Here is a 14,059-nt window from a genome sequence, read left to right as displayed (position 1 = left end):
AAACTATTAGTATTGTCACATTTTAAGTGTTCTAAAATGAAAAGATAAGTGGCGAAAGTACCAAAAAATGGTAAAATTTGAACTTTAAATGACTATAAATCTTAAACTAGAGCATGAAACTGGCTGAAATTTTACATGAACATAGTTAAGGCAATGGTCTATAAGTGGAAAAATTTTCATTGATTTTTCTTGAGTGGTTCTGATTTTATAGCAGATTTTCCGCAGTTCTCAAAAGGGGCAAAAAACACAAAATTTTTGCATTAAAACTGAATTTTCTTCCGCGGATGTAATTAATTGATTTCAAAATTTGCATCACAGGATACCTGAATGTGTCAGCTATCACCCCATATAGGTGGCGTTCTCGGGTCAGCTAGGTTGGCACTATTGGTTTCCGTGATAACTGTGTATTAGTCTTGTTTACCAGATTTTACAAGCATTTATTTTAAATTATTGTTTTACTTTGATCAGTCAATAAAATAGGACCATTTATATATCCTAGTTGTGTTTCCAACACATCTACCCGTTTTTTTAGTTACGATTCTTGAATTACTGAAAAGGGTTGGAGCTCTAAAAGTATATTTTCACAAAACATATTTATATCAACATTTCCAAAGCGACTTTTAACATAAAACAAAAGAGCATTGTCTCACTTTTTAGATGTGTTTACTGATGTAATCAGCTAGACAGTGTAGCTAATACTTTTAATAGTAAGAGAGAGTTGGAACCCTTTTGAACCTCTGCCAATGGCTTTTGAAGTTGCAGTGCATGACTTCAGCTGCCTGCTGAATGCGTAGGTTTTCTTTCCTTCTGCATGAAAAGTTTACCATGAATTGTTTAACTGTCTGTAATTTTTTTGTTGTTGTTATAAGGCAGTACAAGATTTTTGAAACTCTTCCATTATTGCTTCGAAGTCTTCATCCAGGCTTTTTCCAAATTAAGCCGAAAAAACACCTTTGAACTTTTTGAAAGAGTGCACACAGTCAAATACATCAAAGGCACATTTTTTTTTACCAGCTCATGAAGAACGTCCGTAACTTAAAGATTCTCTTGCTTTTGAATATTTAAAGAGAATAAGCATTTCATTGCTCCTGTCCAAACCTCTGAAATACACTTGAAATGATGATTAACAACTCCTGTGAATTGTTAATCATTATTTCGAGTGTGTTTCAGATATTCTGATTACTAACTTCCTGTCAAGTGATATAACAATCATTCTTTTTCTAAAAATTTTCAAAAAGTATTTATTAATGATTTTTATGCTAATTTGACTCAAAAAAATATATATATATCTGTTTAAATAATTATGTGTCTACTATTAAAGGATCAAGCTTTAATAAATAATTGTGAGTTCTGGTGAAATCAGTCTAATAACTGATGCTACATGTTGAAAATTATGAGTTGAAAATATAGATATTGATATCTCTTTAAAACGTTATTAATTGATTTTCAGTATTTTTACAAGTCACCAGGATGGTGTCAGCAAACATCCCACCATAGGCTCTCTCCGGAAACAGAAGTTAAACCCTCATTCTGGCAAACTGTTATCGAGCCAAACAGTTTTAGCGCAGTACCACGGCCTACTTAATAACAGGCTTGAGAGACGCGCGCGCAAAAAAAAAAAAACTGTAGGCGGATATTATGTAAACAAATATGTCGATTTAAACAATTTTGTAAACAAATAAGTTGAGTTAAAATTTAAAATTTGCTATACTAGCTGCTAAATTACTTGTTTTCAAAGTTTTAGAGCTGTTTAATTTAAAAGCCTTTTACAATTAGATAACATTTTTTAATCGATTACTAAAAAAAATAACACTTTTCTTTAACAATATAGATGATTTCTTTTCAAATTTCACAAACCCTACAACTTCACAAAACATATTTTACATAAATTTATATTTCTGCTCCGCTATGATCATTTTTGTTACAATTTAAGTACTTCCAAAGCTGGTTCTTTTGTCGATTAAGGTGAGTAAAGCTTGGTGTAGTTGTTAAATAATATTTTAGATAGTATTTTTCCATGAAACTTATCTATGTTTTCAAATCCATTAAATTCTGCTATCATCATTGTTATATTTATAAATCTTGTCCTACAAACTGATGACATGATGTGATAAAAAAATACATAGCAATAAATCACCCATTGACACAAATTGCCTCCAGGTATCTTCAAGCCTCCTCTGTTGATTTCTTTAGTAAATTCTCCAAATTCGTCGAAATAGAACTGTTTATCATACTCATCTACATTATTTCTACTGATGTATCCTGCAATATAAACTAAAGCCATTTTTACAGACTTAGACAAGGCTAACTCCATACTTGAAAGATTATGAAACACATTGAAGGTATTGCAATTATTTAGCAAAAACCTACATTTCAAACAAGCATGTTCACAACGTGTTTGAATTCCATCAAAATCTGTGTTTAAATCAAGGAGAAGCTTTGTTTTCTTAATGTTTACTTTTTGTAAAACTTGTTGAACATTAACAAAATATGTTCCACCAGAACCTTGACGTAGCCTACTAAACATTTTTTAAATGGGATCACTGGAAAAATTTCCTAGACATACATATTCGTGTGAAGTGCTGAGGAGATGCTTAGTTAACTCAACCAGCCCTCTACTCGTGTATGCAAGAGCAAGAGCAGTATCTTTGGTAAGTTGTTTTAATCTTTGTCCTTGTTTTTTAGGAACCATTTTTTCAAACATACTTGCTCTATCAAGTAAAAATTCTAATCATTGATCGTCAGGGTTATCAAAGACAACACTTTTTAAGTCTTTAATTTTAACGTCTTCGAACTGACTTTTTACAATTAGGATTTTGAAAAAGCCTACAATTTTTTTCTATAAAATCAATAGTTCCACCTGAATCCTGCATTTCCGGATGATTTTTTAGTGCAGTTACCGTTTCAACACAAAAAATCTTAAGACAAATCAATATTCTGTCGTTCTTTAGGTTTTGGACAGATAGAAACTTCATTAAGCTTTGATAGTTTCACAATAGAATTATTTTCTAACTCAACCAGCGTCTTCAAGTCAACCCACTTTGCAGTTTTTTTAAGGCCGCAGTCAGAATACTTTAACTCTTGCATTTATTCAGTTAACCAATTGCTTCTGATAGATTTGATTAGATGTACATAATCATAGAGCAAAAAAATGTTTTTAGTTGTGCGCCATGGAGAAATCAAATTGAATTTTTTAAAGAATGATAGATTTACTCTATTATTATCACATAAAATTGTAACAGTAATGCCATTACATGAACGAATCAAATTAAACATATCAAAAACTTGTTCATATTGAAAATCAGTACTTAAACGGTACACTGGCAGTGCTTTGTACAGGAACCTCTTTCCTCCTAATAATGAGCAAATAATAAAACTCAAAACAGTGGTTGCAAAATGTTCTGGAGTATTTAATGCTTCTCCAAATAATTTACCCCCTCGATACGTTCCCAGCTAACAATTAACGTTCAAGAAACGTTGTCCAAACGTTCATTTAGGCTCGTTTAATGTTCTTTGCAAACGTAACTTGAACCAACTTTTGTGAACTCCGATTTACAGTTCGCTATCTGTTAATTGAACGTTCGCATCGAACGTTTAATTAACAGACAGCGAACGTTGTATTGACAGCTCTTGAACGTTCATATATATATATATTTATTTGACAGCTCTTGAACGTTCATATATATATATATATATATAATATATATATATACATATACACATATATATAATATATATATACATATATACATATATGTATATATATATAGAATAGGTTTACATGGAGTTTACTAAAAATTTAAATGCAATCTTTAGTTTTATTAAACTACTGCTTAACATACAACTTAACCAACCATGTACATGTAATGCTTTTTTGAGCTTTCAGAGATTTACTTGACGAGTACAAATTTATTATTATCAGCTGAATTACATATCAAGCTTACTTGAAAGACTCTGATTAGGTACTTAGAATTACGCGTTATACGGAACCAATATTTGTGCTAAAATTCTGTGCCACGTTTTTTGAAGTTTGCTTTTCGCTATTGAGGGAGAAACGTATTTTGAGGTTTTTTATTTAGAGTTATATATTAGTATAGATATTTTTTAAAAACTAGAGTAATTAAACTTTATAAATCTGTACCTTTTGATTACAATAAAAACTTTTTTAAGTAGATTTTTAAATGACAAAAACTTAGTTATACTTTGTGCATTCAAAAAATGTTGAAGATATGCTTGTTTTTTTTGCAATACTATTCTCGATGTTAAGTTTACACAATTTCTTTGCACCTGCCAAATTTTATTGATTTATTTCATACAGCACATACTCTACTTTGTGCAGCACTTTTGGTACTTAAATTTTGATTTTCCGCTTTTATTTTGAGACATGGGGAGGGGGAGGAGCGGATGAAGAGGAACTTCAATCTGCTTTTAAATTTATAATAATTGGTTCAGATTTAACTAAAAAGAAAAATGAATAAAAATGAAAAAATAAAATTTTTTGTGGTAATCAAAAGTTCTCCTCAATAATTCTCTTATGGGAATTAAAAGTTCTCCTAAATCAATTATTAAAATCATTTTAATAAATGATATTACCACTACTTTTTGTTGAATGGTAATTTATTTGAATCATATTAAGTATGATTCAAATAAATGATTTAGCTAGTTACAATTTTTATAAGTTTTTATGCTAAGTATTGAGACAGTTCAACTATAAAACTCTAATATTTTTAATTACAGTTCAACTGTAGATAAAGTTCTTAAAGTTTTTATCTTCAATTAAATTAATAAATAAGTATAATTAACTTTATTATTTGCACAAGATTTTTTTAACTTAATAAAAGTTAATATTACTACAAAAATATGACAGAAGGCACTGTTAAAAAGATCACAAAAAGTTACAATTATTTATTTAAACTTGAAAAGTTTATTTGATTCATTTCTTCATTATTGCATTAAAAAAAATTTTTTTTTCATTATATATTTTCATTTATTTTTTAATTTGCTATTAATTTACAATTTTTCAATTAAAACAGTTTATTTGAAATTTTAAATAGTTCTTTAACCAATTTTTGTTTAACTTTTTTTTTAATATGCAGTTAATAAGAATAAAATTGGTTTTAGTGAAATTGAAAACATTAGCATTGTACTTAGCATTTGTTGTAGAAGGTATTTATGCTATTGTTTGCACTTACTTTTTCTTTTATCTATTTATATTTTCTTATTATAGTGTTTCTCCTATTGCATAGTATTTACCCAATTGACTAAGTTGGTATAATTTTAAAGATAATATGGGCCCAAAAAGAAATTTTCATATATTTTGTGGCAAGTTTAAAAAGTTTTTGTTTGCTAACTTCACATTACCTTGCAAAACAAACAATCAGTGTAGGGTAGAGCATATACTTTTTTGTTATACTTTAAACAGTGAGTTGTTTATTGAAACTGTCAAACAAGTCAAAGAGTATTTTGGCTTCAGCATTAGCAAAAATGATATTTAGACCCTTGTTAATAAAGCAAAGAAATGGGTTTACAACTTTAAAAGAGACTCTAAACATTTTATTTCATTTTGTAATGAGACCTATGCATTCCAAAAACCACTATTGACCAATTCATTGCAAGCTAATTCTAGTAGCATAAACCTTGTATCAACTTTTTCAGTTGTGCCATCATTGGAAAACATTACTATGTTATCTTTGATAAATAGTGAATCTTTATGTTCACAAGGTCAAATTATAAATCTACAAAGTAGGCACAGTTCAAGAGAAGAATTAACTCCAAAGAAAATAAAATTAAAGAATAGGTTGTCTCATTTGTCTTCAAAGTTAGCTAGCTCTTCTAAAGAATACCAAAATAAGATAGCTTCATTAAAAGCTAAAATAAAGAGCACACCATATCAATTGAAAGTTTTAAGGCAAAGTGTGAAAAGAAAAGAAGATATTATAAAAGGTTTAAGAGCAGAAGTTAGAGACTTAAAACAAAAGTTACAAACATATTATTACAGTAGACGTATTTGCAACCTTATAATTACAAGAAAGGCAAAAAAAGTTAAAGAAAAAGAAAAGTTAAGACAAATAAATCTCAAACATAATAATGTCATAAGGGAAAACAAAATGGCATTATCTAAATTAGAAAATGATATGATCCAGATGGAGGAGGACAATATTGCATTTTCAGATACATCAGAAGACAATAAGGCTCATGCATTACAAACAAGAATGATAATTTACAGCATGTTGTTGTCTAATGTCCCAACATGTAACATTCCATTCTTATTGCACAATATTTAGGTGTTAAATTTTTACATATTCCTCAGCGTATTACAGTTGAGCAAATGGCTCGTGAACTAGGCAGTATATATGAATTGCAAGCAGCAGAATGGGCTTTTAATAATAATAATCTAACTCTTGGGTTTGATGGAACAACGCAAGAGGGTGTTCATATCAACAGCATCCACTTGACTTCAAAGAATAAATGTCAAGTCATTGCCCTTGACCAATTACCTGGAGGTACATCTGAAGATTACCAAAATCACATATGTAATGCAGTGGATCATATGGATTTAGTTTATTCAGAATATTTCTCACTTTCCTTTGATGAATGTCGTAAGTCAAATCTGTCATGTATGATGGGCGAGTAGAAAAAGTAAGTAAGAGAAAAGAAGACAGAATTTATACCATTTCTTACTGGAAAAAGGATGAATCTGATTCAGAAGCTGTTGACCATCTCATAAAAAAAATCCAGCTTGCTGCTGATGTTATTGCAGGAGAGTTGATTTTTTCATAATTTTGCTGTTTTATTATGTGGTTTAATGTTATTTATGTAATAGTAGAAACCAATATTAATATTACTTATGTGATTTAAGTATTATAAATAAATATATATATATATATATACATATATATATATATATATATATATATATATATATATATATATATATATATATATATATACATATATATATATATAAAAAAGAAAATAATATATATAAAATATATATAAATTAATTACAGCAAGTTTTATGACTTGCAAAAAAAAGTATAGCAAGTGTTGTGACTTACAAAAAAAGTATCGCAAGTGGTGTGACTAGCAATTTTTTTGATAGACGGCTCTGGCTTATGTTCTCGTCGTGTCTATCGTTAAAAATGATTATTATTTTGTTTCATTGATTGATTTTTTCATTGATGGAATTTAGAATTTTTATCATTTACTAAAAGCCAAGACAAAAATTAATAATTAGTTTTGTTCAAAATAATTTAATATAAAAATATTATTTTTAGATTGGGAAGGGGGATTTAAACGCTATTTTTACAGAGAGAATGGATCCTCTGATGCATCTTGTAATTTTGTTAATGTTATTTTATTTTATTTTAAATAAAAGTAATTTAAATCTTTTTCTAAATTGCATATAAAAATTTGATTTTATTTTTAGTTTGGAGGGACGTGGTGGTACACACCCCGTATTTCACTGAATCAATGTGTGTATCGCTAGTAGTAGTAAAATAAAGTTTTTGCATTTGATACTTATTTTTTTTTAATAAAGAAAAAAAATTTTATAGAAAAGATTTTTTCATTTTAGGGTGTGTTAACACCTTTACACCCACTGACACCCTTACACCCACCCTTAGTCTCATATTTGGCAGTGGTCTGGAAGCAAATAATAACTACTTCTAAAAAATAATATGAAAATCAACTATTTTACCAAAAAAAAACTTTTTTATAAATAAAATTTGCATTTATTGGCGGTGTAGGTGTTGGTTTGGTACCCCCTCTAGCCTCCCATATACGCCCGGTGGCTAGAAACCAATATGAATTTGTAGCCTACTCTTATACCTAGCTTTTGATACCAAGTTATAGGCGTTTAAAAAATAATTCACAAATTTATATTAATTTTAGTTAAGAAAAGTTTTTTTTTGACCACAGTTTCTTCAACAAATCAATATATCAAAAAATCGGTGTTTAAAACGTTATAACTTTTTTGTCAAATTGTTGGATTTTGATAATTTTTTCATTTTTAAAATACTGCAATAAAGCTCTTTCCAATGATATATAACAATCTAATATTTGATCAATTAAAAAATTTCATGTAACCTACTCTGATTTATTAATTACGTTTCAAGGATAATGGACTTAACTGGCTGAGCTGTATAGAATTAAAAAATAGATGTAACACAAAAGAACGCCTCTTACAGTGAAAAAGTTCATATATTATCTGTGTGTGTGTATGTGTATATATATATATATATATATATATATATATATATATATATATATATATATAATAGGGGTATTCAAAAAAAGTAAATTTTCAAATCTAAAAAACCATACCCCCTAAATTTGGGGCAAATGTATAAAAAATGAGCCTCAAAAAGTTTGAGCGCTATCGGATCACTTTTGACCCCCCCTCAAGCTAATAATTTAGGGGAAAAATGACCGAAAAGTGGCCATTTTCGGGCGTCTTGAGGGAGGGGCTATTTTTTTTTTTTTAAACTTTTTTTTTTTCTGCTATATGTATATAAGCCTATATTTTTGTTTAAAAATATATGGTTTTTTTCCTACCGCTCTAAAATCTATGTTTGGTGGTATTGAAAATCATGAAAATTGGTATTTTTGTGGAAGGTTAGGTTTATATACAGTAGCGTCCAAAAGTAATTGGACAAACACCTTTTTTGTTATATTTTCTCATTAAGTAAAGATTTTTAAATGAAATTTCGTGTAAGCGTGTCGAATTATACTACAATTATGAAAAACAAAACAAAAATTCCCTTTTTGGAGTAATTACTCAAAATTTTGCTAAAAGAATGGAAATGATTGGCTCAAAAGTAATTGGACAAACTAAATTCTAACAATGTTGACATAACTTAGACTATTTTAACTTCTTTTTCTGAAGGCAGATTTTTATAAAAACATTCAATGATCAATAATTTGTAATGGGACATAATAAATATTTAAGCGAGGCAGTGAAAAAATTGATTGTACAAGCATTTAATAACGGTAAGACTGTGCGACAAATTTCAATAGATATGAATATTCCACGATCAACAGTTGGTTATACATTAAAAGTTTTTCAACAACGGAGTCACTTCCAAGTATCAACAAAGTCAGGACGCCCGAAATCAACAACTTTTCGCTAAGATAATATTGTAGTAAGATCGTTAAAGGCAGATCCGCGCAAGAGTGCTAAAGAAATTCATAGAGAACTTACACAGTCCCATCAAATTTCTTGCTCTTATGCAACAGTAAGGTGTCACTTAAGACAAAACAACCTTTTTGGCCGTCGTCCTATTAAAATCTTTTATTTCTGCAACAAATCGTAGAGCACGGTTAAAATTCACTAAAGAACATCTAAGTTGGACAGCAAACCAATGGTCAAAAATACTATGGAGTGATGAGTCAAAGTTTAATATGTTTGGTTCTGATGGTATTAAATATGTTCGACGTCCAATAGGTCTTCAAAATGATGTTAAGTACCAAGTTCCTACAGTAAAGCATGGTGGTGGTTCAATTATGGTTTGGTCAAGTTTTAGCCGTGATGGAGTAGGTCCAATCTATCGAGTTCAAGGCATTATGGACCAAAACATGTATAAAGGAATAATCAAAGATATAATGCTGCCACATGCAAATAACAAAATGTTGCGTGGTTGGACTTTCCAACACGACAACGATCCAAAACGCACCTCCAAGCTAGTCATGGATTTTTTAGCTCAAAAGAAAGTTCGTATCTTGGAATGGCCGTCACAATCTCCGGACCTGAACCCAATTGAACATCTTTGGGAACATATTGAGAGAAAAATTAGTGTTCGGAAACCATCTAATCAGCATGATTTGTTTGAGTTGATTAAGCGCACTTGGGAGGAAATACCAATTGGTGTCTTAATTAATTAGGTTGATTCAATTCCACGTAGATGTAATGCTGTCGTTGCGGCAAAAGGTTTTCCAACGAAGTACTAGGATTATGCTCAGATTATATACATTATGTAACAGAATATAACACTATGTAATATTATATATATTATTTAACAGAAATCTTCATAAAAAATGCTGAAAATTTATCTTTTGTTGAGAAAGTTTTATTTTTAAACGACATATTTAGTTTGTCCAATTACTTTTGAGCCAGTCATTTCCATTCTTTTAGCAAAATTTTAAGTAATTACTCCCAAAAGGGAATTTTTGTTTTCTTTTTCATAATTGTAGTATAATTTGACATGCTTATGCAAAATTTCATTTAAAAATGTTGACTCGATGAGAAAATATAACCAAAAAGGTGTTTGTCCAATTACTTTTGGACGCTACTGTATATACATATATATATATATATATGTGTGTATATATATATATGTGTGTGTGTGTGTGTGTGTGTGTGTGTGTGTGTATATATATATATATATATAACCAAATAAATAAGCCCTGTGTGTATATATATATACATACACAGGGCCTCTCTGACTATTCCCAAGACATGCTGGAGGGGGCAACCAACTTCACTTTGCCAGAAAGAATGAACAGTGGTTGGTTGTGACCTCAGCAATGTCGTTTATCTATATTGAAAAAATTACTATTTATCTATATTGAAAAATCAAAATGAGCAAGAATAAATAAAAAGATAAATTTCTATTCAAGTTTTAGAACAGAAAAAACATTTGAAAATCTAATAATAATCAAGTTTAAATCTTTATCTTTTTCCGCATCACATCAAGCCCATCATTAAACTTAGTCTTCGAAATTGTACTCGATTTTTGTTCTGGTGATCTGAATACAGATCGAACTTTGTCCACAGTGAGCAATCTGTTGTGCTTTTCAGTTTCATCAGAATATCTATGAATATACTGCCCCATCATACCTATTGACCGTTCTGAATGGTCATTTACAAAAATCAAAGTTTCAGCATATTTTTGAAAACTTTTGAAGCATGACTGAGTATGCCAATAGTTTGGTGGAAGTGAGAGCCAGTCTTGAACTCGTTGCTTATCAAACCCAATCATGTCAAAAATCAGGTAAGAAAAGACATCAACCAAGGCAGACAAGGATGGTGTTTTTTTCCCAATATTTGTGTTCATTTTATAAATTTCCTTGATATCTTGCTTAACTTTATTCTCAGGTTTATAATAGTCAGAGCTAGGCATATCAAATGACAGGGTTGCTGATGCAATTTTTGCCTTCTCATCTGATGCTAACTCGTCATCTAGCAAAGCTAGAGGTATCATTGTTGAATCCAAATACCAGCAATGTTTATACTGAGACTCTAATACAGCATCAACAGCTAATGGGTTTGTACATACCTTTTTGTACAGATGCATTTGATGTATGGCTGTAATGTCAAGAAAAGGAGCTTTGATGACATCCTCAGATTGTAGATACCATTTTGCATAAAAGCAAACAATAAATTCTGTAATAAGCTTAATTTCAATTTTCAGATAATCATTTTCCTGAACAAATGTAAGTTGATTGGATAAAAGCTGAAGCTTTAGATAATAAATTGCTTTTCCTAAAAATCTTGCATGATGAATAGCACCAGTTTTTCTTACTTTATATGTTATAGGGGATAAGTAAGTGACAACTAATTCTGCAAGCTCACTTCTATCATCTCTTATAATACCTGGTTTACCAACGTATGCTTTGCAAAATTTTAATGACTTCATAGCTGCCTTCTTTAAAAGACTGCTTTTAACCTTATTCCAATCAAACCGTAACAGTAGAACTGAATCATAGTTAAAATTAGGTTCTTCAAAAATATTTTTTAGCTTTTTGAAAAGAGGATTATCAGGTCCATTAGTTTCTTCATTGGTCACTAATTTCCAAAAGTGCAGCATTCTTAATTCAGTCACGTGATGCCTACATGCTATTTGGAGGAGATATTTATCCAGTTCTTTAGATATTCTGGAAACTGATCCTTTATTCGTCCCAGTGTTGGATGATGTTGTATCAAAGCATATTCCTCTAGTTTTTGACGTAAGTTGATACTCCTTAATTAAGTCCATTACACCAAAGAACTGATCTTCACCAGTGGATGACGCTAGTGGTGGGACTCCAAGTAGGTAAGTCTCTCCATTAATGTTAACTAAAACAGCGATTCTATCCCTCTTTAATATTTTTCCTTTGTTTAGCTCAAACAAGGTCTTGCCATCAAAATGAATTATACATGGATATGGAGATGCGTCTATGGCTGCTTTAACATCTTCTTTTGAAATGGTTGCCATGTTCTCATTTTCTTTTTTTATTTTTCTATATGCGGTAGACTGACTGCTTTTAATTTCTTTAAGATCAACACCTGATTGATGTAGAATTGCATTTGTTACCTTCTGTAAAACATTTGGTGATATATCACAGGCTGTAGCAGTAAGCGAAACATTACCAGCAAAAATATCTTTTGGAATTTTTGCAATTACTGTGTCTGGGTTTTCCGAGACTTCTATATGATACCAATCACCTGGATCAAAATCAGACTCAATTGAAGAATCATCGCTCAGAATTGTGTCTATAAGTTCAACGTTGGGTACATCATCTCTCAAACTCTTAGGCTGTGAACGATTTTTCTTCCTGATACTTTCTTTTGCCTTATTTACATAACAATTGTAGTTTTAGCTTTTAATTTTAGAATTAGTGGAAAAGAGAATTAATAGAAGTTGAACCAGAGATAAAGAAGTTAATTAAAAGCAATGAATACCTTTTTTCTATACTTAATATCCTCTGAACCAATAACAAACTTCCTTTCACCTTCCTGATCTTCAAGAAATTTTAGATCTTCAATCTTGTCTTTTAGTGATCTTTTTTTATCTTTACTGATCATGTTTTTGAGATTAGAATTACCAGCCCAAAAAAGTTTTTTTATTTCTATCTCAAATTCGTTTTGTTTAGCCAAATCACCACTAGTTCCCCTTTTTGCATTTTTTTTCAAGTTGGAATAGGACTTATGCAAATTAAAAAGTTTTTTAACTAAACTTAAATCAGTTAACACATCAAATCCAGCTTTAATCCAGGGTCTCTTGATTTTAGACAAAATACATTCACAACAATCTGAACATCTAGAAAAATTTTTTTTAGGGGGACAAGCAATAATATTTGATATAGGTGCAGATCGACATTGTTGGTTATATATTAAATGTTGAAGAATATCCAAGCCTGTTGGGAGTTGTATATCTAAATAGAAAAATTTAGGCATTCTTTAATAAATATTTTAGCGACTAATGACTCATTATAGATCCAGTATTAATAAAAATGTTTCTACCTGATATAGCTGGTTTTGCCTCTTTTATAATAAAAAGTTCCTTTTTCATCGACCTAAGTTGTGCTTCACTCATTTTTAATGTTTATTGTATGTACTATTCTGTATTTATTAGAAAAATTTAAAGTAATAAACTATCAAAATTTGCACGAAAATATAAGTATATAACATTAGACGCAACAGAAAATACATTTAAAAAATACCAATTTTCATGATTTTCAATACCACCAAACATAGATTTTAGAGCGGTAGGAAAAAAACCATATATTTTTAAACAAAAATATAGGCCTATATACATATAGCAGAAAAAAAAAAAATTTGAAAAAAAAAAAAAAGCCCCTCCCTCAAGACGCCCGAAAATGGCCACTTTTCGGTCATTTTTCCCCTAAATTATTAGCTTGAGGGGGGGTCAAAAGTGATCCGATAGCGCTCAAACTTTTTGAGGCTCATTTTTTATACATTTGCCCCAAATTTAGGGGGTATGGTTTTTTAGATTTGAAAATTTACTTTTTTTGAATACCCCTAATATATATATATATATATATATATATATATATATATATATATATATATATATATATATATATATATATATATACATATATATATATATATACATATATACATATATGTTTGCGTGTGTGAATATATATGTAACAACAAAGAAAAGATAATAATATATGCTTATTATAACTTGTCATTAAAGTTATCTTATCTAATTTAAGTTAGTTATAAACTCAATTTAAGTGATCTTGGTTGTAATACATTATATTCATGAAATGGCTTTGTCAATTATCACTTTTCTCATTTTAGCAATTCAATATAAGAGTGAACTATCCA

General features: G+C 29.6%; 1 protein-coding gene and 1 pseudogene across 1 annotated transcript; one reads left to right on the top strand and one right to left on the bottom strand.

Annotated features, from left to right (window-relative positions):
- The first annotated feature begins 5,681 nt into the window (after positions 1 to 5,681).
- On the top strand, positions 5,682 to 6,634 carry LOC149879163 (uncharacterized; annotated as a pseudogene).
- Positions 6,635 to 10,661: 4,027 nt separating this feature from the next.
- Positions 10,662 to 13,528, bottom strand: LOC149879162 (uncharacterized). Its single transcript, XM_090071289.1, has 3 exons — positions 13,223 to 13,528; positions 12,662 to 13,134; positions 10,662 to 12,551 (listed from the first exon to the last, which is right to left on the bottom strand). The coding sequence occupies exons 1-3, from the start codon at positions 13,293 to 13,295 to the stop codon at positions 10,662 to 10,664; spliced, it is 2,436 nt and encodes an 811-aa protein (XP_089927415.1). The 5' UTR covers positions 13,296 to 13,528.
- Positions 13,529 to 14,059: the final 531 nt, after the last annotated feature.

The sequence above is a fragment of the Hydra viridissima genome, unplaced genomic scaffold (genome assembly GCF_058129835.1).
Source record: "Hydra viridissima isolate aposymbiotic clone 2 unplaced genomic scaffold, HvirCarnegie_v1 scaffold_14, whole genome shotgun sequence".
Lineage (NCBI taxonomy): Eukaryota > Metazoa > Cnidaria > Hydrozoa > Anthoathecata > Hydridae > Hydra > Hydra viridissima.
Note: the sequence above shows the minus strand (reverse complement) of the source record. Positions and strands in the feature narration are given on the sequence as shown.